Raw genomic sequence first — 25,501 nt, forward strand, 5'->3', positions numbered from 1 at the left:
TCAAGCATTAATTAATACTAAAGTACTATGAGAAGCTTGGATGAAAAATGCTATACAATAATAAATTTAAAGTATAACTATTTAAAAGCTATTAAATATCATACTTTTGACAAGAGAAATATGTAGCCTATAGGATGAGGGATTATGTAGGCAGACATATTCACAAATAAACAAAAACACACACACCCACTCACTAGCTGCACATGAAACCTTTCAAGATTTGATTTACACGAAGAAACAATTTTGTGTCAATATTTACCAATATTCCCTGACAGAGGATATGCTGAAAATGCTGAAGTAAGATTATAAGTTATAAAAGACAATTTTGTTCTTAGGCAATTACAGTGTGTATACATCATCTTACAGATGAGTACTGTCATTTTTTTGGCTTGAATTTCCAGTGGGGAAGAGTCAGAAGAGAATTGCACAGGGCATAATGCATGAGTTCCAGTGGAACTTTCCAATATCACATTATCATACATCTAACATTACACACACAACTGTTGTGAAGAGATTCTGTTACATTGATAACACTTTTATTAAAAAATAATAATTTGTATCTCTTTAACCCCTCAAAATGCCCAATCCTCTCCACAACAGAAGCCTGAAAAAAGGAGGAAAACTTTCAAATCTTTGTCAAATGGCTGAAAATACCTTCCCTACGTGTCACAACTTGATGCGCTAACACAGAAATGACCAAGGGTTTATTCTGTCTCCATTTCGTTTTTTGCATTAGCCACTGTGTTACCTTTACAAACTTGATTTAGAGACCCTGCTTTCTTCCCTGTGCTGAAGCCTGTCTCAAACAGTCCATTTTGCTCCTCCCTGACATTGTCACAGTCTCCCAACTCCAAGTGCCTCTTGCTACTAATATACAGCAACAGGAATGACAGATGAACACCAAAAAACTAGAACTTATACACATATGTAACTATCTTCGCAAAGTTTTGGTTCCTTCTTAAGTTTCCACATTTCTTTCAGCATGACATTTGTTCACCTGACACCTTAAAATAATCCCGGTGTCCCAATTTTAGCAGCCAAGCTGAGCTCTCTGCCTTTGGTCCCCCATCAAGAAGAGACAAAATTAGCAGGCAGTGCCCCTCAGTCCCAGCCACAAACCGTGGCCTTCCAGCAAAGGCGCAGAGAAGGTACAGGAAAGCTGAATTTCTAAGCTACCTTCAGATATTGGTGGTTGCAAGCAAGCAAGAAAAAGTCTGGGTCATGTCAGGTTTGTCACTAGAGCCAGCACAGAGAACTTGGCACTGAGGACTTGATCCTACAGGTTTTCATTGAAGGACTCAAGTGAATAGAGTTGCCTACCCAGTATGAACTGAATTCTGATATCCTTCAGCTGTTTGCTTTCAACATAATGGTGATTAAAATATACATAGATATTTATAACAGTAACAGGAGGAATTAGGAGAATCTCCCTCCCTTGACACTTCCTGCCTTCTCAAAAAATGACTGAACTGACTGCCCTCAAATTTCCACAACAGGTCATTTGTGGACTGAGGGTGATGGAGACAGAAGGCTCAGGTGAGAAATCAAGTACATCCTTGATGATGCTTTTTCTTGCCCTGCTGTTACAGAAATAATAAAACCAAGAATTTTTTTAGAGAAAGTTTTGAGATGCTGACATTAAACCATAAACATAATGGAACTCAGTTTTCAGGCTGACACCTGTGGCCCCATTTTCAGCTCTGGTCAGCAGCTGCCACTTTCATTTTCATTTCAACTGAGATTGTTGGTGCTGAGGGTTTCTAAAAAACAGACCAGCAGCTATTATCCCATGCTACATTCTCCAGATAGAAGGAGATAGATAGAATCTAGTGTTGTGTGTCATATTACACCTGTTCTGAGTCCCTTTCAATATCCCAGCCCAGAATGACCTAAGGACACAATGACAGTCTCAGCACTCCAAAACCCATTACTTTTTCTGATTTATGTAAGATCACTTCCACATTCTTCAACAAATTGCCAAAACAAAAGAAGCCTTGAAAAGAACAACATTAATATTTTTATCTTGCTGCTAATGAAATCAAGTAAAATTTTCTGCAGGTGTTTAGAAAGTAAGACAGCTATGCTAAAATAGGCCTCAATAAAGCTCAACGTTTCCAAGCTTTTTTGTGTCATTGGATGTCTTGAAATTTCAACTTACTGAATTGTACCTGAAATACACCAGTGAATATTCCTGCAAAATGCCACTGGAAAGTGCATGCAACCAACATTCACCAAGAACAAGAAGAATTGCAAACTGCAGAGCTTAAGCAAGTGTAATTGTATAAATTATTATTGTAATAGTTTCATTATATGTTGCTTTGGGTTTGGGTTTTTTATTTTTCTTTAGTATATCTTCATCATCTTTTCCATTAAAGGATAATCCAGAAATCCTAATCCTCTGCTGCTTGTTTTTCAACAAACTCAGGCACAGTTATTTTTTACCCTTCCATGAATGGGAAAAAAATAGGTACCACAAAAAGAGTTTCTCATTTACATTTCTCATTCTGGAGTTTAGAGACAAATTTGCAGCCACAGAGAAGGCAATACCCTCTTTTAAATCTACATTTAAATAGAATTTAGTTGCACCCCTCTGCAAGAAGCCAAATTCCCAAATTGTGATCCACACAGAATATCTGAGAGAGCCTGAAGGTGCTCAGGCTCAGGAGCCAGTGCTGCAGGTGGTCCTCCTGAGTATAAAAATTGGTGTCTCTTGGACAGATTTCAGGCTCAGCCTTGGTACACAGTGCTATGTGAAAAGATTAGATGTCTGAATGCATACATATATCAGCATCCTCACCCTGTGGGAGCAGCAGAAGGTCCCCAGGAGAAAGTATCTATGACAAACTCATAATGCAAGTCAGCTTTTAAACATGGAAAACTGAGGTATAGACAAAGTCTTTATTTCTAGTTAAAACCACGTGGACAGGCAAGAAATCTCATTGCTGAATTTTCACTTAGTGACTTTACAAAATCTGTAAAGTCTGCATTGCAGGAAGGCAACTTTGATCTCTGTGTGTTTGTGTGCTACTTCTGGTAGTTGGTGCTCAGAGAATGCCAGTGACCTGCTAATCCTGAGAGGGATTCCGCTAGATTGAGCAACAGAAGTTCCAGGCTCCGTCATCTCCACTGATTAAAGCTACTCAAAGTTGTACCTTAATGTTTTCAAACCCCACAAGTCTACAGTGCATCATTTCCTGGGGTTCTATCATTGTTCAGATCATCTCACAGGTTATTCCTGCCTTTAATTTTACTTTTGCATCTTCACATAGTTAGATATCCTTTACAATCCAAGAAGTTTGAAACTCCACATTTCTACTAAACGTTGCTTTCTTGGAGGAATGCATGGAAAGTACCCAAACAGGCTATTTTTGGACACTCAATTAAGAAGGAGAGAGAGGAGTTTGGGGAAAGAAACACTCATGCTGATTTTAATCAAATTTTGTTGACTAGGTAAAGGATATTTAAAGCATCTTGTCAGGGGAAGAATTAGATTGCCAAATTTCAGCTAAATGAGCATTTTAATGACTTGGTTAAAACCTGCATTTATGAAGGAAACCCTGACAGACAAAGCATAAAAGGATCTAATTCAACACACTCAAACAGTCCCCATTTCATTTGATAACCAGCCTGTTAACACACAGCCTGTTACCCAGCCAACAAGGGCAAGTGTTTCAGGGAAGAAAAGCTAGGACAAAAGAAAAATAATCCACTTTTCAAATCTTTCATCTTCATTAGGCTTGCTTTGTTCTTTGTTAATGTCATACTGATTAGCTTTCGATAAATCCAAAGGACTTTTGCACAATTTCAAAGACTTTCAGTGGCATTCAAAGGACTTTTGCCATCTTATTAAGTTGCCAGACAAAGCCTGGCTACAGCTCTACCTCGATAAACTCCATTCAACCCCTCCTCAGCATCAGTACAGAGCTCCTGATAATCATCATGCGAGGAAAGTTTAAAAATCTTAAAAGGCCTTTTCTTTCAGGGTTGTCTTTTCCTCATGAGCCATGTCTTAGCAGATCAGGCAAGTTTCCAGGGAGCACTGGGAAAGCTGAACCTTTTTGTTTGCTTCAGGCCCTCCTGCAGTCAAAAACAGGAATGAGAAGCAGCCCCAACACCTTCCAGTCCTGATTTTTCACCCTCATTACCAGAAGAAAGATCATCTTGATGGCATTTCCAGTTGCTGTGTAAAAAATGGCAGGCCAGCATTTTGCCATGCCTAAATCAGCACAGATTTAAAGGTCTCACAGAAGCAGCATAAGCTGGAGTAGCTCCATGTTATGAGTGGTAACTGGGAAATTTCATTTCTTCTACAGGGATCAAGGGCAGAGAACCTGAAACCAGTGCTCAGCCCCGCTCAGCCATATCCCATTCTGCAGAGGAAGTCAAAAGAAAGAAAAATGTCTAAGAGACCCTTAAGTGCAGCTTGGATGCTGAGCCATAATCTTTGTCTGTGCTTCAGCAGTTCCATGTCAACCTGTGTTATATAAAAGAAAGCATCCTCATCTCTTCAAGAGTGATGTTCTAAATATTAATTAATTAATTATGTCTTTCAGTGGTCCTCACAGGAGTAACTAGGGATGATCGAATTAGGCATGACTGATGTTTCTACTGTTAAAAAAAACCACAAAAAACAAAAAACACAGGCACACAAAACCCCAAAAACAATAAAAAACAAAGGCGGGAAGTCTTGGAAACATCCACCAAGCATCACAAAGAGGCACAAATACAATTGAATAAAAGCTTCTCAAGTGATCTTGAAAAAACAAACAATAATAATGCACTTAAGGACAGACCACATGTCTACATTTGCTGTTTTGGAAGACATGAAAATGCAAGATATATTTTTAATAACATAATTAGGCCTTGTAATGACTAAATGACAATAAATGCTGCATTAATATCTTTGTTACTTCCTCACTCCTAAAGCTTGTATGTGTACAAACATGGCCCCAATGCAGTCAGCTTCAGGCAGGACTGAAAAAGCTGAACACTCTCACAGATCACAATTGCAAATGAGCTGGTTGGGGGAGAAGACCTTCCTCTGAGATCCAGATTTATGAAGATATTTGCACACTGACAGATTCCGCCAAAGTCAATACAAGTCAGGTCAAGAAATTTAGCCATATCCTCAATATTCCTAAAAACCTTGAAGAAATCTGGTTCTGGGCTTTGCTAAATAGACATCTAGGTCTGTCACTTTAAAAAGCCATATCCAAGTCTGCAGAACAGGTCAGGCTGGCTCTGTAAATCAGTAATCCATCCTCCGCCTCTGGATCTCTTCCATCTCTTCATGCATAGCTGTAAAATATCCTTCCCTCCTTATAGAGCTTTAAAACAAACCCACACTCCTATAAGACAGAAAAACTGAAATAAGGCTTCCAGTGCTGAGTTCACCCTGTCACCTTGGCAAACCCTTTTTCTTATGAGAACCTTTAATCACAGAGCCAAACAGACAGAAAATAATCAGAGTGCTGTGCTAAAATTTAATGACGAGACACTGGGAAAAAACAGCCCCAAAGGAAAATTTTGAAGCAATCTCCAGGTGAGGAGGTCCCATAGTACCAAGGAATAAAATCTGTGAGGAGATGTGAGATGTGTGAAGGCCTTGGTAGATGCTGCCATCTCCTGGCATTTTCTCTGGCTTACAAACTGCTCCTGAGCAAAAGGTAGCTCATGTCTCAGTTAAACGAGGCCATTTTTATTTCATTTTATTTGTTACTTGCCTCACTCTTCTGAAGGCAGAAGGAATCACAGAGCACTTAACACTGTGTTCACCTTCTCTGCATGACCAGGGCACGAACAAATCCTTCTGCAAAGGTTTGTTTCCATGTCAAAAAAAAAAAAAAGAAAATAAAATTACACTGGCAAGCTGTGGTTCTGTTGTTGCTTCCTAAATAAAAAAATATCTCTATCAGTAGTCCAATTTCCAACAAGTGGATAACAAAAGGCTAAGATATGAACTTCAAATAATCAATCTCAAATGCCTTAATAAAACATCCAGTGCAGGACTCCATTTTCCAACAGTTTAAGGAAGTGGAAGAAAAGTCCATAAAACTACAGAGACAGTTTTTTCAGGGCACCACGAGTTTAATCCTGGTTTATAGGTTCAAGTTTAAGAACTGATTTGCCTTTTACATTTCTTTTATCTTAGCTAATGCTGAGTATACTATTACCCATACAATTATGTAATCTTTCTTAAAATCTCATTAAATGCTTTGTTTTCCATTCTTGTGGGATTCTTGTGACAATCTTTACTATCCAGAAGGCAGGAGAGGATTATTTTCTCTCAATATTAGCTTGAGTATGTACTCAGCTATCTCCACCATGATCCCAATCAAGTGATTATTACAACAGGCTTAAATTAACTATGAAGGGCATGGTCCTGTCCATCTGCATAAAGGCATACCATAACAATATCTATAACATGGAAGGCTAGTATTTTTAATCACAGAATCATAGAATTATTTGGGTTGGAAGGGACCTTAAAAATCCTCTAGTGCCAACCCCCCGCCATGGACTGTAAAAGCAAAATTTAACAGCAATTCTCAATCTAAAGTGAATGATGTACATAAGCTTCTCTGAAAAGAAAGGGGCAGCTTGGGGCAATTTTGACCAAAAAGTAGAGACAGGGAATACGGAAAGAAATTATTCAGAAAGACAAGAGAAATATGAGTAACTTCTACTGGCCATTGATCCAAGAGTTCTCAGCAAGTGGTTTACACCACAGTGTGGTGAAAATCAGCTGACAGTCCTGCAAAGCTTCAGCAGTCCCACCCAAAACACTCCTGCTCTGGTGCCTTAGCTTAGTGACCCTGCTCCAGCACAGACTATTCCCTCTTCCCCATGCCTACACCACCTCAGGGACAGCACCTTGTGTCTGCACAATCCAATAGCTGAGGAAAAAGGACATTTCTGAAGCCCGTATTGCTGCTGCAGTGCTCCACCACTGAACTACAGCCTTGCAAGTTGGACTGGACTTCCTGTTTAATTAATATTCATCTAATTGTCATTTCATCTCATGTGTGTGTAACCCTGTGCTGCTCAGCCCAACTAAATTCAATCATTCCCACCTCCAAAAGAGTATTTAGTGCTAAAATAATCCTAAAGCTGGAAGGGTGTTTCATGCAGGATTTTAAGAACAGAGTTTAGAACAAAACTCTGATCAGAGTTGATCCAACTTAATTACTGTAATTGATTACAGCTTAAACCCTGCCCTTTCACTCTTACAGAGAGAGGAAGGAGAACTCTCTAAGAAAGCCAGAGAAGTTTTCCACAGCAGTAATTGTTTATGGCCACAGTTCTGGAGAAGCACGGAATGTGAACATTCAGGCTGCCATTTTACCTGCCTTATCTTAATTCATTGAGTTTAGTTGAGGTAATTTGGTGTTAAAGACCTCACTAGATTTACTGCCATATTTTGGCCAAGGTATCTAGTAACTAATCTATTCAGCTAGGTAAAACAGAATTATCACAGATTTTTTTCTTACAAATTCTGCACAGTGATTATGTACATGTTCACGAGGTTTCATAAGGAACATACTGTGGCTTATCTATGGTCTACTGCAATATCTGAGATAAGCACGTGATTTGATAGATGCAGATATATTTTGTAATTATTTTAGCCACACCTGAGAAGTTGAATATGAAATGACAGACTTATCCTGCATTTCTTGTGTGTGGGCACACGTATCAGTTTAACAGCCTCACAAAACAAGTGTTAATGGTTTCAGTATGAATTGCCCAGTTTAGAAATCACAGAACCGGAGCTGCTCCAAATGTGGAGAACAATATTAAAAGTGCATGTTTTGGTTCAGCACAATTGATAAGCTGAAATTCAGTTCAAAGAGACTTTTATCTTGGCAATTTAAAATATTTAAAAGGTTATGTGTGTTCATGAGAAAGGCCCAGCTGTGTGGTCCCAACCTGCAGCATCTGCAAAGCTATTCAAGCAAACTGCAGCTCACTCCCACACACACACAGACGGCTTTGGGTGCCTTCTACATGGGCTACATGCACTGAAAAGACTTTTGGGAAAATCTTTGTTACTTTGAAACATCCAATTTTCACCTAACCTTACAGCCTCTTTTTATAAATGTAAAGCTTCAAAATAACGTGGGTCATTTTCCTGTAACCAGGGCTATAAAAAGGATCTTCAGCAGAACTTTCTCTAAAAGACTGCTGACTCTGTGAAGATGAGAATAAAACTCTGTTCTGAGAATGAAACTCAGCAGCCTGGATCTTAGCTGGTGGCTTAGTGCCTAAATCTCCTGCTGAAGATCTGGCTCAGCTCTTTTGGGTGAAAACAAGCCCTTATGACACTAACAGCAGAACTCCTGCTGTCTCTAAAGAAGACAATTTCTCTTTCCAATTTTTCAGCTGAGTATTTGGTTCCACTCCTTTGGGAATGCTTAAGCCTGCGGCTTAAGTTTTCCTAATGTCAGACATCATTACCAAGTACCCAGATTTCCAATGTCCCAAATCTTATCACCAAACATCAAACCCTTTCTTCAGTATGTTTCTCCTGTCTTAAGTACTTGTGTGAGAGCACACAGACACTGTGAGCGACCCAGGGTGTTCAGAGCAGCACAGGAAAGGCAATGCAGGTGTGTGGAATCACCAAGAGTCTCCCACCGTGACTCCTTCAGCAGTGGGCCTTTCAGGGTGGCTCACCTTCAGCCCAAAGTCTGGGAGGAGGATCTAGGTTGCTTTAAGGTATTAGTAGGTCTTAAAGAACTTCAAAGCACAGTAATTAAAATTAGGCTAAATAATGCCAAGTGGAAAGAGGATTAAAAGAAATACTACTACTTGAGATTGTGTCAGAAGTCAGAGATATCAGAGGTCTTTGAAAGGCAACAAAAGTTGGATGACTTCTTGTACTTCTAAGGAACATGGAATTTAGGATTTACACATCCTGACTTCATCCTCTCAAGTTTATAACAATTAGATTTACAAGTACTCACCTAGGTTTTTTTACTGAACAATAGTATTGGCTCACTTTTTTTTATTAATTTTTTTACTGTAGTATTGAAACACCTTTATCAGCTTTAAATTCCTTAGTTCTCTGAGGCAAGCATCTTCACTTTTCTTAGTTCCCAGATTATCCCCTGACCTTAACAAGCTGCAGGGGCACCCCTTCACAAGGAGGCTCAGTAGTGACCCACCAATCCCAGACTAGACTGACCAGTTACATCTGGCACAGGATGACTCCAAGGAAAAAAGAAGGCACAGGCTGCTCACACAAGGTATGAGAAGAGAAAAGGGAGGCAACCTAGGTGAAGAACACTTCTGCTCCTTGTCTGAGAGTTGACCCATGCAAAACTGCCCTGCAGAAGCCTCCATGGCACACATCAAGCTGATTTAAGGGAGGATGAAGTAAGAAAAAAGACAGTTATAAACAGTGATGGATCCTGATTTACAACAGCTCAAACTGACAGAAATTGCATCATTAGCCAACAACAGAATGCTTAAAAGATTTGTGAATTTTCTTGTGTTTGTACTTTTTATTCCACTCTAGATACCTTTATCAAGGAGACTTAAATAAAATCAGGTCATGGCAATGTGTGACGCTGTTGATAATCCATACCATGAGTAATCTCCCTATGCTGCCAGAGCACAGATAAGTGCTCAGTAGGCTTTGCCCAATTGATTTAAAGTTAGGTCACGCACACGAGGTGTCTGCCTGCCTGTTCATAAATCTTTGACATGTCTGGCTGGCGTGTTGTGCCTGACATATGAACTGTGCAAAATACAGTTCACAGGGTTTTATTACAGCAGTACCTTTAATATCTCCTCCAGAGGTATTTTACACCTCACAGACACAGTCACCAATGCAGCTCTCCAGTCACTAATGCAGCTCTCCAGTCCCAGCAGATCACTTCTGTTCAACCCAAAAGCTCTTCCAGCTCTCACTCCACTGTTGCCAATTATATTCTCCATATTACAAGTCTGCCTGATGGGGACTTCCTTTCCAGAGGTAGAAAGGACCTGAGCTCAGGTCTGACATTCAGTGCAGCATGGCACCTCTTCACCTGAAGATTTTTCACCTGAAAATCCCCCAGACAGATCCCCTGGTGGGAGAAGGAAGCCCATCAGTATGCTCAATACCTTTCCTGACTCTCCATCAGCTCAGCTAGTAAAATCTTCCTACTGGGAGCATCCCTCACTATAAACAGAAAGGAAAATACTCCCATTCTCAGGTGGGAGTACTGGTTGCCTCTTGAAAATTAGCTATTATTAGCTATTATTAGCAGTCCACTGTTTATGTTTTGATAGTGGCCTTGACATAATTATAAATAAATGAAAGTTTGATAGCTCCTGTTTGTTCTTCCTCTGAATTCAGTGCAGGCTGTTACAGGAGCTGGAACACAAAAGCAGCACCCTGGGAATACTAAAGAGTTGTCTGCATACAGAAGTTGCACTGCTGTAAATCTAACTCAAGCCAGCCAGAGCAAGTCTTTTTCAGGGGTTCCCTAACATATAGTGATTTATAACTTTCTTCTTGCAGTAAATTTTTGCACTCATACTTCAAAGCATAAGTTAAAATAAGCAATCCTAACTAAATCAATGGAAAAAACCCCTACCTTTAACTCCATTGATAAAACTTGTACACAGACCTGTGTTAATATGGATTAGATACGACTCAAAAAGTTCACAGCTTCTTGCAACCATTAAAATATCCAAGACTATACAATTTCTTACACTTGGTATTATCTGCTGTATTCCAGCTTGTCAAGAATGATATTTTATTTTTAAGGAGTCTTAAAACATATTAAGCTGCTCTTTTGGGGAGCCACAATACTCTTCTGCCTTAATACAAAGTACCAGAAAGTAACCAGACAAGTTGCAATATCTTCTTTCTCCTCTGGGACCTTCCATTCCAACAAAAGGGGCAGAGACTTCCTCAGAAGTTTTTTAATTCAAATTTTAGTCAAAAGGCAAGAGTGCAATAGCAGAACCTATATAATCACAATGAACTTGAATGACACCAATCCACAGTCACAACACCACTTCAAAAATCAAGGGCAAACAGGAGCAGAGAGATAAATGAGCCCAAGGGTTTTCAGTACAAACATGGTGGATATTTAACAGTGGTGTTTGCCCTGCAACCCCTGGGTGCAGCAGTACAGTATGACCCAGCAGGGACCCAGTGTGGGGTCTTTCTGAAGATCTACACTGCAGACCCACCTGCTACAGCAGTTCTGAGCCAGCAGGACTTGGTTAGGCAGCACACAAACATTTGTTTAACTGGCATTCTTACCTCTGCAGCCAAGTAGTTTCCAGTTGCCAAATGCTTAAATCTAAACAAGCTATTCCACTGTCCTGCCCCTCCCCGGCAAGGGTCATGGTGGACAACCTAAAAGAAGAATTTAGATTTTAATCCTGCTCCTCAAGATCATACTTCAGGTCACTGACATTTCCTGCAGCTCACTCCTAATAAAAATATGCAAACAACACCATTACAGCCTGCCAAAGAAAGGAATTCTGTGCTTACATGAAGCTCACCATAGATAACAACTACTTACATTTACTTTTTGCCAAGTGCCAGGAAATACTCCTTCTATTACTTTCCATGCTTTCATTAATTTATTCCCTGCAAACATGATGAGCCAAATTTTGCTTTTTAGTGACATGCTGTGAATCTGCAGCTCAAGAAAGTAAGGAGAGCTGTTCTATACTACTAGGCACTACTTAAAAGCAAAATTCAAATCATCTTACATTATTTCACCAATTATACCAGCTGTGTTTTTGTCAATACTAGGGGCTTCTGAAAAATTTTCATTCAAGTGATATATCCTGATATCATCTTATCACAGGTTATTTCTTTTATCCCTTGAGCTGTAGGTAATTTGCTTTCTTCAAATCTAGCAGTGTCTGTCTCCTTTAAGGAGGAATCTCCAATAAGTACAGGTGCAATACACTCTAGTCCAGACAATCCTTACCCAGACAAAAATCAACCATTTTTCTGAAGACTCTCTTCTAAATACACAAAGTTTGTCCATCACACAAGAACTTTTGGGTATATAGGAATCACGTTATTGTAACAGCAAGGATTTGAGACATACCAATTTCCAATGTTTCTTAGTTGAACAAAAATATTTGCTAGTTCCCTTCTCGAAATCACTCCCATTCACAAGACCACCTTTATTCAGGTTTACTTTAAACAAATGTTGATGTTTTGTGTGATGTTTGGAAGATTTCCTGTCAGCCATGGACGTCCATTTTTTATACTGCACATGAAGCTAAACGTAAACACTCAAAATTCAGGAGAGATGAGTGTCCTTTGATTGGCTTTGGTAAAATCACACCATTTACGTCAATCTGAACTTGAAATTTGACTCTCCCTCATTTCAGTGCAGGCAAATATAGTAAGAAAGCCGCCTGTCTCCAGACACACAGCAATAAAGCAGCTCGTCAGGGCTCATCCTACTCAAACCGCTTCATGAAATAATAATAGTTACAGGGAGGTGTGTGATGATATCAGGAGCCTATGAATGACTCATGTTGTGCTGAAGTTTTTTTACTGAGCTCTGGCCTTCAGGTCCTAAAATATTTATAAAGAGAAATAAAAAATACCTCTATTTCCCACAGTGCTTTAGAACTTGTTGCAGACGTGGCTGACTGACGTAACGTGGTGCGGAGGAAAATGTGTTGTTTCTTCTCATATTCATCACAGGTCAGAAACTTCTCTTGCTCTGCATGAAACAGCCTCACAACATCTCCCTAAAGAAACAGGAAAAAGAAGCACTGTTAAGCAATAGGCAAAGCCTCCAGAGTAATTTTCTATTTGTAACAGCTCCAGTGATGCCAGCAGAGCTGACAGGAAGAAAATACTCCTGAGCTTCCTATTGCTGCAAGCAGGTACCAAGTGAAGAGTATTCAATCTTAGCACCAAGTCTGGAAATCAGATGGAAAATTCAGTCCTGCAGGAGACTCATGGCCTTTTGGGAAAGCACCACAATGAACAGTGGGCAAAAATTAACCTAAAGGTGTTTTTTAATTCTAGTTAACTTTACTAAATTGATTTTTTTGTTTCTAATCTCTCTTACTATTTAGGGGAAGTGATTTTTCTAACATTGCATTATCTTATCGCTTCTACTCTGTAATCAACACCAACACCCCCTCTCTATTTCTTCTGCTGGAATCATTTTTGTTTCCTCCTGCCTCTCCCCAAGACTTGAAACACTATCCTTAAATGGGTCTACACAAAGATACCGTTTTCCGTTTCAAATTCTTCCTCAAAAACTGCTGGTACCTTGACACCTATTGAAAAAATAGCCATTGATAATGATTTATTAAGGTACATGTGAGGACAAATTAAGCTTATCTCTAAAATGAAAATGTAAATTATCTCAGAGATTAATCTACAGGCATGAAACTGTGCAATACCTCAGCATGTAAAGCTACATTGTCTTATTACAGTTATTGTTACAGTTACTTGGAACATCTCCATAAAGTCCTTATTTCTTCTTTTATTCACCAGGTAATATTTCTCTACACAGTAAGATTTATAAGTCTTTCTAATACAGTAAGATACTAAGATAAAGTAAAATACCTTTTTGATTCAAAAAACAATTTTAAAATCATACTTACTCCTTTCAGTACATCATCTCGGTAACTACTGAATTTCATGAACAAAGTTATTTTCCAGCTTGTGTTACAGTTGACAGCATTTACCTTTAGAGAAAAAAAAAATCTAATTACAGTATATGGAGATGGGTTTTTTTTTGAGACATTCCATTCTGCTGAAAGACCACACCACATCTAGGATTGCAGGGGACATGGCTTAGCTACATATCTGTACAGTTCTTAACACTGGTCCTGAAGCTCTCAAGTGTTAATGATTGTAATGTTGGAGAAGACTGAGTGGGGAAATGCTGCTCTGTTTGCTGACAGCCTTCCAAGAACACCCCAAAGAGATACTGAGTGAGGATTTACTCTTACCTCAGTCAGGGTTTGAGATACTCAAGGAAACCTCAGAGTTATCACTGCAGCAAATATTTCATTTTGGATTTTTGAGGCTAAGCTGGAACCAGTTTTTAAGGCTGGCTTTGAGTCCATTGTGGGCTCATGGTGGGTTCTGGTTACCAGGAAAGCACAACATATCACAGAATGGCCTGGGTAGGAAGGGATGTAAAGATCATCCCATTCCAAGCCACTGCCATGGACAGGGACACCTGCCACTATCCCAGCTTGCTCAGAGCCACATCCAGCCTGGCCTTGGACACTGCCAGGGATCCAGGGGCAGCCACAGCTTCTCTGGACAACCTGTGCTGTCGAGAGGACGGTGGAGGCACGAGGGACACCAAAGGCGGCTTCGAGCATCCCCAGCCCTTTAATGTTCTACCTTTCACACTCTTTACCTTACATGCACTGCACCTGTGTGCCCTCTGTTCCCTTAGGTGATTGGTCAGCACACCTGGGCACTCCATGGTTCGTTACCTTCAATAGCGTACCCCTGTCCCTGTAGCCCATTGGAGATGAGGCTTGGCCACAGCCCCACTCCCAATCACCACAAACTGTGTGTCTACAACACTGTGCCAGGGCCTCACCACCCTCACAAGCCACAATTTCATCCTCATACCCAACCTAAACCTTCTCTCTGTCAGTGTGAAGCCATTCCCCATTTCCCTGTCACTCCAGGCCCTTGTCAAGAATCTCTCTCAATCTCTCCTGTGGGCTCTCAAGGCCACAGTGAGGTGACTCCAAAGCCTTCTCTCCTCCAGGCTGACCAATCCCAATTCCCTCAGCCTTTCTATAACCATCTCACATCAGCAGCTACCCCTCTTGCCCTCCTGAACTCACCTCTTTGCAGCCAGGGTTGTCTAGAAGCTCAATGTTGCTGGCATGCAGAGGCTGTCCTGCATTGACTGGCATGAGAACAACTTTATCTCCCACCACAACCTGGAAGTCAGAAATAAAATGCAATTTAGACCTAAGTAGTTATCCAATAAAATGAAGTAATGTAGCATATTTAGAAAATTACTCAAATGCATGCTCTAGGAGTGGCACTCGGTGAATTTATTTGCAGACAATTCACACAGCAGGTCTGTTCCCCCATGATCTGCAATCACTTGGGTTCAAGATTTCCAACTAATCAACCCTTGCATTCCCAATAAGCATGTCCCCTGGTTCACCAGAAATTCCAGAACATGAAATAGATATGAATCTACAAACTCCAGGAGCAGCTCAATTAATCCAAAAGTTACACTAAGTTCCAGAGAAAGCTTAGAAAGCAATCTTGAGCCCCCAGCTCTGTGAACCATCTGCTGGCAAATGTCCTGACAGGCTCAGTAGCTCTCTGATTCAGACTGCTTGACTGCAACCTAGAAAGGCACAGAAATCACTGGAAATTCAAAAAGAGGTGAACACACTGCATCCCCTCTGCTGTTGTTCCCTAAATGATGTTTGAGCTCTGCACAGGCAGCAGGTACAACAACTGAGAGACCTTCTCTCTACAAGAGGAATTCCTGGCTGGCTCCCTGCAAGCAAATTCCCATGCCCTTGCAATTCTTTACAATATACAAATCAATATACAAAAATTTCTTTAACCTAAAAGCTGCTTGAGACATGCACACGGAGAATTCAGTTCATGCCTGGAAGGGGGAAGAAATAAATAATAAAAAAATATCAATCCCCATAGATTGGTTGGCACTGGGTCCTGATTTGCTTATGTTGTTCACAGCAATTCTGAGCACACACAGACATGAAGACAAGTGGGTACATGTGATTTTTACCACATGAAATGCTGCACAAGCCATGCTTTCTCTTGGAAGACAAATAAATAAAACCACTTTCTGCATTGATCAGCACATTTCCTATGAAAAAGCTGAGCCCAGTTTCAGCCTTGTGCAACTTCAATGCAGGTGAATTTGGCCCCCTCATCGCAGAGGTGAAAAAGAAGGTTTGCCTGTTCTTTACCAACACAGCCAAAATAAACAGTAGCATAAGACAGCGTCAACATGCTCAGATCACACACAGAAATCCTACTTGATCCAGGGCATGGGAACAAGTTCACTAAGAGAATCAAAATAATGACTATAGGACACATTTCTTATGCAATACATTCCTGCATGCCATGCTTCACGCAGACATTACTTACAGCCTGTTTTTAGAAGTTATGACCAGACAATTCATTAACCAAAATATCACCAGGTTTGCATCCTGCAAAGTGGAATCAGGACTTCAAAATTGTTGCATGTACACCAGGACTATCACAACAAAATCAGTAAGAGAGCACATCATTAACCATCTTATTTAAAAATAAAAATAAAAAAAAACACTAAAATGGCAAATAACTGCAGTGCAATAATCCACACAGCACCAATCCTGCTATCTGAGCATATTCTGCTGTTCAGTCCATCTGGAACCAGCTCTAGCCTTAATCAGTCCTATCTTCCATTGAAGAGCAGCTTCAAAAATGATGAAGACATAATAAAAGTCAGCAGAAAATGCTGTAGTTATGTCAATTACTGTAAATTTTCAGTCATATTCTTTAATTACTTTAATTGACTTGCAAAATTAATCAGTTTCTAGTGAAACTAAGCTAGCCTTCTTTCAGAAAACAAAGTTCTAAAATATTTCATAAGGCTAAAAAGCTCTGATCACACACATGACTTCCTGTATCAGATTCCTTTTCTTTTAGGATATATGGCATACCTTGCCTGCATTACCTGGCACAGTAGCAGTCATCCAAGCAGTAATACAATACTCACTTCTCTTGCTTAAAAGACTTTCCAAAACACGTTTTCTAGGGAATTTCCTCATTATAGCACAGAAATAGAATTTTAAAAATCCCAAAGTTTCTAAACAGAGATGGGGCCTGATATACCAAGCTAATTCCATGAATTGAAAGCTTTCCAAGTCTGGGAGTAAGTGAAAAGGAAGCAGTGGGTACAAGGCTGAAGCCTCCCTCCATCTGGGAGAGAAAAATGAGGACTTCCCCATCACTGGCTACTCCGGTCCTCTGTGAAACAGCTGCCTGGTTTGTGTGTCTGTTGAAGAGGTAGAAATGTACAAAAGCAGAGAGAGCTACCAGAGCACTAATGTTTATCACTGGAAATTTGCAAAGAAAATTGTCAAATCATTTTGGGCCTAGTAGAAACAAGAAACAACTTCCCTTTGTAAATTCCCTCTGTAAATTACAATGGCAAGTTGCCAGCTCTGAAAGGCAACCTGGGAACAGAAAATGAGCAGCAGGCCATTCCAAAGGAACTGAGTCCAAAGGAATTGAGTTAGGAATAAGCCAGTTTGCCACACAGCCCTCACGGCTCAGAGCCTGTCAGACAAATCCCCACAGGAAGGGACTGGGAAAGGGATCTGTGGCATGGGATGGCACTGCCATCACTGCACTGATCTGCAATCTTTGTAGATCGTCAAGTCTGCTTCCAAAACTTCATGTGTGCACAACAGTGGAAAATGGAACCAAAATCTCTGTTGTACTGAGGATGACTTTGAAGGCCAAGGATGGTTCTGCTGCTCTCAGCTGTAAGGGCTCACCGTGGCTTTGCAGATGACAGGTGGAAATGCCAGGTCCTCCCTCTGGAGAGCATGACACACATACTTATTTTCCAGGCATGAGAAATTTAAAAAGATGCTGAACTGATGTTATTCCAAGAAATTAAGCCAAAACAAGAAGTCACCTTTTTTTCTCTCCAATGAAGGAAAAGAAACACCAGGCTAATGTTTGAGCCACATTTGTTTTCCTCAGCTGAAAAGCCATGCAGAGGCCCCCCTGAGGGGTATATTTGCTCTATTTCTCTGCAACGGGCTTTGGGAAAAAGGAGGATTTTCAAATACCCTTTTGATCACTACATGGAGCAGGGAAACACTCTGACTCTAGGGATATTTGACCAGAAGCTGGGAATGCAATCCTTCTCCTCTCCACAACAGATTGCAAAAGGAGTTGCAAGCAACCACACTCATCATCCTGGAGAGCATCTCAAGGGCTGGGTAACCACAAAATTAATGAGAGAAAATACACAAAAAAGAGGCATTCCCTTCTACAATCCTAAGAAGGCTTTCACTGATTATGCACAGGGGAAAGCAGCCAAACATTCCCAGCCAGGTCTCCAATAGAAAACCACACAAGTTCATCATCGTGTGGCCTTCCCAGAGGCAGATCTGAATTCTCCACATCGGGCACTTAACCAAGCCACAGAATGAAGAAGGGAGTTTTGATCTCACGGCACAGCTCTCAGATCTGCAGCAAAGAGCTCTCCTGTGCATTCTTCCTCTCATCAATATGCAAGACTCCAGCTGAAACCTACCCAGAAAAGGCTTTCCAGACTATTCTACCCAGCTCCAATCATAGATACCATTTTCACATCAGATGGGAATACAGATTTAAATAAAGCTGATGTATTTCCTAGAGACATTCTCTATTGACCGCTTGAAAAAAATTGTTGCCACAAAATTTAAAAAAAAACTCAAAAAAAAAAAAAGACTCTAGCATAAACTATGATTTCTTGTCAGCTTTGTAAATCTGCACTCAACCGGTAGACTTAGCAAAGATGCCCCAACAGAGAGACTTGAATGTGGCAACACAAGAGATTCCAGACCATATAATTAAGTAACACTTTCCAGTTACACATGAAAGGTAAAAGTCCCAATTACTCTTCTAATTTCTTCTTTCCTGAACTGAATCCATTATGAAACAAACCAGCAGTGAAGAAGTTATACCTCCTGGAATTCTTCTCCCTTCTCTTTCTTAACACATTTAGTATTTCCACTTACATTGTCACCTTCACTCCTCAGTTTCCAGAAGGGCTGGATATAAAACCAGGAGCCCTCATTCCCTGCAGCATCCAGGGACACCCGCATAGCATTCTTCTCTAGCAGAGCTGGCAATCTCTTGTTGACTGTGAGGTATTTGTTGCTTTTTATGTGCAGTAGCTGGGAACAAAAAATAAATTTAAAAAAAAAGCACACCTTTTAGTTGCTTTTTCTCCCTCCAGTCAAAAGAGGAGGCACAGGCTTTCACACTGCAGAAAATTTCAAATATCAACATAGATATAAAATATAACTAGAAGGCAGTTATCAAAGTATGCTACAGTTCAGGAAAACAGATGATCTATCTCAGATTGTGAGAAATGTGTCAGGGATCAATTTTACAGCAGGGCAAGTGTCCATTGCAGTGCTCCCTTCAGGAATTACATCCATTACAGAAAAGTTGTACTGCACTTAAGAACTTAGCTCCTGTCTCATTTATATGTCATGAGATACAGATTCCTTAATGATTTAAAGGAGCTGCACGGCACCTCTATAGCATGATTTTGAAATAACTCTTGAAAATAAAAGACACATATTTACATTCAGATTCTAAACTGTAGCACCAAGAAATACACATAGAATTTTTATTATGACATATTATTTAAACAGGAATATGCAGCACTTCTGGTAGGCTTTGAAACAGGCAGAAAAGCACAATATTGTAAACCTCACCAAGTTCTGTTTACCTGACCCTTGACAATGCAGATAACAATGGGCAGATAGTTAATTTTCACTGTAACCTTGAAATGAAACAACTGTTTCCTTTGCACCACTGAGAAGGCAGATGGATTTCAATAGGTTTACCTGGATGACGTTGCTGTATTTTACAATTTCACCCAACAGCTTTCTGTTCTCGCTTTCATTCTGCTTTTGTTCCAGTTCTGCTGCATGCTGCAAGAGAATGACTATTTCTTTAGACTCTACAAAAAAAGTACCTGAAACACACAGTGCAGAATGGAAATGGCACCATATTTAAATCCTGCAGCCTACAAGCATTACTGCTCTGGAAATATTAGCACCCAAATCCTGATGCTGATTCTGACTTTTTAATTACCCAAAATAGGAACTCTGTCACAAATTATTGGTCACACCTGAGATGCATGCTATTTTAAAATTTTTCAAGCCCAAAAAGTAATTCCAAGGGCTTTATTTCATCCTACAGAGGATAAAAAGGTGCCTATGATTAGCTTCTCCCTGTCACCACTGCTTTTACTTGTTGGTGTTTAATTGTACATAAACACATAGACTTTACAACAAAACAAAAACATTAGCTCACAATAGGCAACATTAAAATTAAACACAATAGACTGGGTCAAGCACAGCCACGGAGCAAACCCTCCACTCCCAGCACTGATTGCTGTGTAACTCTGGCCACACACCACGTATGACCTCCCCAGTGCCCACAAAACTGTCATCCAGGTCCTGTCAACAAGGTTTGACAGGACCTTGTTTTCACTTAATCTCATGCATTCAGTTACAACATCAGGCCAGCTATTTTTCAGATACAGATGAGTTGCTCCATCCACACTGTATTTGAGACAAAACAAAGACTGCAAAAAGGTTCACAAAAGAATCACTTAGACTGAAGGCAAAGACAAACACAATTTTGAGGAATTCCCTGGCTAAAGCATTGAGGACATCTCTTTGTCCACTCTTTGCCTAATTCTGGTAAGGATTTCCAGTATTATTTAAACCAGGGCTCCATCCTGATTTTTAAAACTCCCTTTTTACATTATAAAATTTCTGAAAGCACTACTTTGCTTACAGCAAAGGCAAAATCCCCAGCCCAAAGTAAGATAAACACCAGGTCAGGGGCCATAAATGCCAGTCAGGAGGTAGGAGAGCTAAGGAGAATATAGAGTTGCTATGGTGGCATAATAATACCCATCACAGTGGTTCCCAAGGCACTTGTTATTATTCTTCTGGTGCTATTGTAATTCTACAGCCTGCAGATTGAGATAAGATTACAAATACAGATGTCTCTTACTTGAAGTTTCTTCAGCAGTGCTGCTTCAGTATGGTTTCCTTGTTTGGCTTGCTTGGCTTTCCAGTACTGCTTCTGGGCTGAATATCTGTTCATAGGACACACCTTGAAAAGGCAGTCTGGGGAAAGATTGAAAGAAATACTCCTGAGTCATGTTGAAAGACATTTCCTTCATTTGTAAGTATGTGTTGGTTTGGGATTTTTTGTCCAGAAATGTCCAGATACCAGTGTTTAAACACAGCCACCAAGTCAGCTTGGTGGCAATGATACCAGAAACAGGGTGGCACAACATTAGAGTTGAACCTAAAGCCCTTAAAGCCTCACAGGTTCCCACTTTGTGCAATCTCTGTAAGAGCCCCAGGCTGTGATCCTGCCATATCTGCCTGCTGCTTTATTAGCACCCCAGCATCACAGATGCAGTGTTTGAAGGCACGTGAAACCTTGGAAGGGTGGTCCTGCTGTCTGTATGCCACACACCTGGCTTGCTCAGCTCCTCCTGGCACTGCTGAATCCAAGGGTGGCAGTGGCATTCAGCAGCCAGCCACCAAGCAGGTCCACACAGAGTTTGGGTCTCTGTGCCTTCACTGAGTTGTTTTTACTGTCAGGGTTTTTTAATCCAAGTGACACAAGCTGAATATCACCACTGTCCAACAGACCAGAAAAAAAGCAGGTGAGGAGAGAGAAGCCACCTGAGCAGGGTGGTGCAAATGAGAGAAAAGGATGAGAAGAAGGAGAAGAAGGAGGAGACTGCTGCCAATGCTGAGATGCCAAATAAGAAATGAGCAGCAAAGGAAAGAGAATATCAATACACCAACCCTCATCCCATCCCCACCACCTCCTCATGTGTAGTGATGGGGCTGCATATCAAAGAAGGGGAGAGATGTCTGGAAGGAAGCCAAGGGGTTCTTCCCTAAATGCTCGTTCAGTTGTTCATCTTCATTTCCCAGAACCATAATCAATAATTGAAAGTTAATGTTAATTGGCAAGAAACTGAATTTTGTAAAATACCCTGACTCAAGGAGTTTTGTCCAGTGGCAGTCTAAACTGGAAATAGAGGCTCATGATTCATCTAAAGCCAATTACTTTTAGAATGATAAACAACATCTAGTCTTGCACAGTCACAATCATCAGCTGCTCTAAAAGCAGCAAGATTTGACAGACATTTCACATGGCAAATGCTGGTAATTGTCCTCTCACACGCACATTTAATAACAGGCAAGAAGAGGGAAGAGTACTGCTGTGGGAGTAGCAAGAACACTCAGGACTGGGTGTTGTTGGGTGAAACTCTTCCCCGACATGGGCTGCAGTCTGTGGATGTCAAAGGAAGGTCTGACCCCAACTATGAGCCCTCCATATTTCACTGGCACAGATGGCCAAGCACTGGATGAGGACTGACCCAGCCCCTATTCAAGCAGAAAGTTTGTCCATACAAAATTGCCCCCAGTGGCAGAACCTTCCTTGGCACTGACCCAAAGTGCTCATGGATTTACCCCCCCTCACAGCCCTGAGTTGCTGTTCCAAGGAAAAAGTCCCACAGATCCTTATCAAAGCAAAGCCAGCCACTCTGCAAAGGTGCTTGCTCTCATTTAACATTTATAATGGGAATGATATCACACAACTTAAAGTACAGAACTCCCAGGTAACTTTTACAATATTCTGGAAACAAAGAAGGTGAAAAAAACCCCAAAGTGTTGTGTGCCATTAAATTGTACTGTATATTGTAGGATATTTTACCTGAAGTATCAGGATTTCAGCTCATAAGACAAAAGTCTGCTATTATTTTCTGTCACAATCTATAATTAACATGCCTTCTCAGAAGGCTTCATGAAACATTTATTTCTCTGCAGTAACAATACCTTCTTTTAATAGCGCCAGTCTTCATTTCTCAGTTACTCCCCACACATCCTGCTACTTGGAGTAAACACAGTGCTTCCCATCCTCCTGCAGAGCCTCGGAGCATGGTGCTACCACTCTGTAGAGGACCTGTTCCAAATCAGTATTTCCCTCAATTTATAATCAAAAAAATAATATTATTTGCTCCCAGACAAGCTTTTTTTCCTATTTTATTTTACTTTTTAGGATTCCAGATGCATTGAAACCAGACCATTATTTTTCTCTGGGGGTTTTTTCCCCCCTTTTTTTATTAGAGTAACAGAAGTATGTAAATACAAGCTTCATGATCCTAAACATAGTAAGGAGGTGGAACAGTGCCTGCCCTAGAGATGCTACAGTTCAAATAAACAGGAAAAAAAAAAGAGAAACTGAGGCATAAGATTATAAAGCAACTTTCCACCACACAGCAGATCAAAAAGCCATTCCCTCCTGGAGGTCAGTCTAGCAACCCACTCATGAGACAGAATGTCTCTTCTGACTTCTCCAGACATTCCCAGGTAGTGCTAGTTCTCAATCCATTTCTTTATGGAGTTTTACATAATTAGTCCTCAGGAAGAAAAACATTTAAGGACGGAATATCAAAGGTAAGCAAATAGCACCTTCACTCAGGAAGTCTGAAAAGGAAAATAACTCCTATTATGCCCTTTAAATATTTCTGGATATTGGATAAAGATGGTTTAGAACAATATTTGTCAGATGCTTTCTCTCTCTGCCTTCTCTTGGGTTTTTTTTTAAGCGTTAGAAATTGAACTCTTGCCCATCATGGAAGATTTGTTTGGTTTGCAGAACTAGAGAAATTATCACATGGCTTTACCAAAACCAGAGAAAGGGGTAAGTGAAGTGACAGGGCTATCAAATCACAGTGTGTACAAATCTACTTGCTTTGGGGAAAAAAAAAATAGACAAAAAGGTAAAAAAGAACTAGTGTGAAAATGAAAAGGGGAAAAACGTGGAGGAGCAAGGAGTGGGGCAACGAAGTTTCCTAGGCAGGACAACAAGAAAGAGAAGGAAGTTAAAGCAATTATGGAACTGGAAGAAAGAAGAAGAAAATAAAAGAATAAACTAAAATTATGTAGAGGGAAAGTAAAAAGAAAAATGGCAGTTGGAAGAGAAAAGGAGAGAGCGCAGAGAAAGGTAATGGAAGGGAGAGAAGAAAAAAGAACAATGTCAGGAAAACCTTAGATCAGACTAAAACCTGAAAGGCAAAGGAAAGTATTTAGGAACCAGCATCACTTTCACTGCAGAAGCCTCAAGAAATCAAAGTAATACAAGTTACAAGTAAGAAAGTTTAGACCAGTTTAAAAACTTAAGTCATTTTACATTTAATATAGGAATGAGACTCATGCTCCTTTTCCTTGATCAACAAGCAAGTCTCATCTGTGCTATTTTACACCCTGGAAGCTGAAAGTGTTTCCCACTGGAGATAGGAGCATCAAGCTGGAGTGTTTGGGGTCCCAGCCTAATGAAACCTGCAGCTGTGTGGCTCATGGTGTGGCTTTTCTGCAGAAGTACACAACTCCTGGCACACACTGTTCTTGCCAATCTCTGTGAACCCAGCCCTGCAGCACAGTGTGTGTTTCCATCCCCACACTCAGTGCTTTGGATCCCACCAGCTTCAGCTGGAATTAAGACATGAAGCACCTGGTTTGATCAGTCCCTTCAACGCAACACAGTGAATGTTCTGTGGGGTTTTTTTCACCAGGCTTCAGGAACGTGTGGGACCAAATTCCACCCTCCTTTACACTGATGCAAATCTGGATGTGCACCCTGGTGACCACAGAGCCACTCCAGGTTCATCCCAGTGTGACTGGGGGAGGAATGGAGAGCACATCTTCATACGGATGCAAAATGAAAAGCAACCACATCTTTCCTTAGCTTAACAACGCTCCACGCTGCAGGATGTTCTGAAACAACCAGAATAGCAACCACCCACTCAAAAAAAAAAAAGAAAGTAAACACATGGCAAAAATGAAACTGCTATTTTGGGACATCTCTTTACATAGGCTTTCAGTTCAGGCCAACAGCTTGGTACCTTGATTTGATCTGCGAGTGAACCCTGTAGGGGAGATACAAGTCAAAACCACAATCTTTCTTTTTTGTCCCTCCCACTGGGGAAAGGGTTGATAAAATATTACCAAAAAAGAGCAAACACAGTCCTCTCTGATATTAATTTTCAGAGTCAGTCCTTGAAATCTAAACATCTTGTTAGAAACATGTTTTTCTCATACTTCTTTGACTCCCAGGTCATGCTCTAACCTCAAATCAACGCCAGTTCAGCTATCAGTGATAAAAACATTGTAAACCATGCAGACAGCAGTTCCTATTAGTGAAGAGGCCCTACTCATCCTGCTCTTAGATGTTATTTTCAGCTGCTTATGTCTAATCATACAATTAATCATTCATGCCTAAGTCTTCCTTTCATGTTAAGAACCTACTTAAAGCAGTTTTTGTTTGGTTTGTTAACTTTGCTGCTTTAATTGAAAGCTATTTCCCAGAAGATTCTTGGGGAGAAAAATATGGATTTTGCTTAGATTCTTGATTATAAGAACAATATTTAGAAACTCTTTTGCCTCAGGGCTCTGAGCAGAGCTAAGAAATTTAGCAAAGCATTGCAGAGATGTGCTTTGGGTTGCTCTCACGATAGAGACACCTCTGTGGTCCAAGGCACTAAAGCTCAATTAGACAGCAAGTTCCTGCTGGGCTCTCAGCAAAGCTCCTGCTATTCTCACACTTATAATTTGACTTAAAGGATGAAGGAGAAAACATCCAAATGATAGGTTTATCTTTACTGCAGCCATTCTCCTGAACACATATTGCTTATGGATACTTGAAGCTGGTATGATATGGTATGATATT

The 25,501-nt window shown here is 40.4% G+C and overlaps 1 protein-coding gene across 1 annotated transcript in view; it reads right to left on the bottom strand.

Annotated features, from left to right (window-relative positions):
• The window catches only part of ITPR2 (inositol 1,4,5-trisphosphate receptor type 2), a 242,890-nt gene that overhangs the window by 186,877 nt on the left and 30,512 nt on the right, over positions 1-25,501 (bottom strand). Inside the window, exons 3-9 of the mRNA XM_031061432.1 lie at positions 20,756-20,871; positions 19,573-19,659; positions 18,733-18,891; positions 14,803-14,901; positions 13,591-13,674; positions 12,574-12,720; positions 11,258-11,353 (exon numbers count right to left, since the gene is read on the bottom strand). Coding sequence (XP_030917292.1) covers positions 11,258-11,353; positions 12,574-12,720; positions 13,591-13,674; positions 14,803-14,901; positions 18,733-18,891; positions 19,573-19,659; positions 20,756-20,871 — 788 coding nt within the window. The remainder of the gene's footprint in view (positions 1-11,257; positions 11,354-12,573; positions 12,721-13,590; positions 13,675-14,802; positions 14,902-18,732; positions 18,892-19,572; positions 19,660-20,755; positions 20,872-25,501) is intronic.

The sequence above is a fragment of the Geospiza fortis genome, unplaced genomic scaffold (genome assembly GCF_000277835.1).
Source record: "Geospiza fortis unplaced genomic scaffold, GeoFor_1.0 scaffold8, whole genome shotgun sequence".
NCBI classification, from domain to species: domain Eukaryota; kingdom Metazoa; phylum Chordata; class Aves; order Passeriformes; family Thraupidae; genus Geospiza; species Geospiza fortis.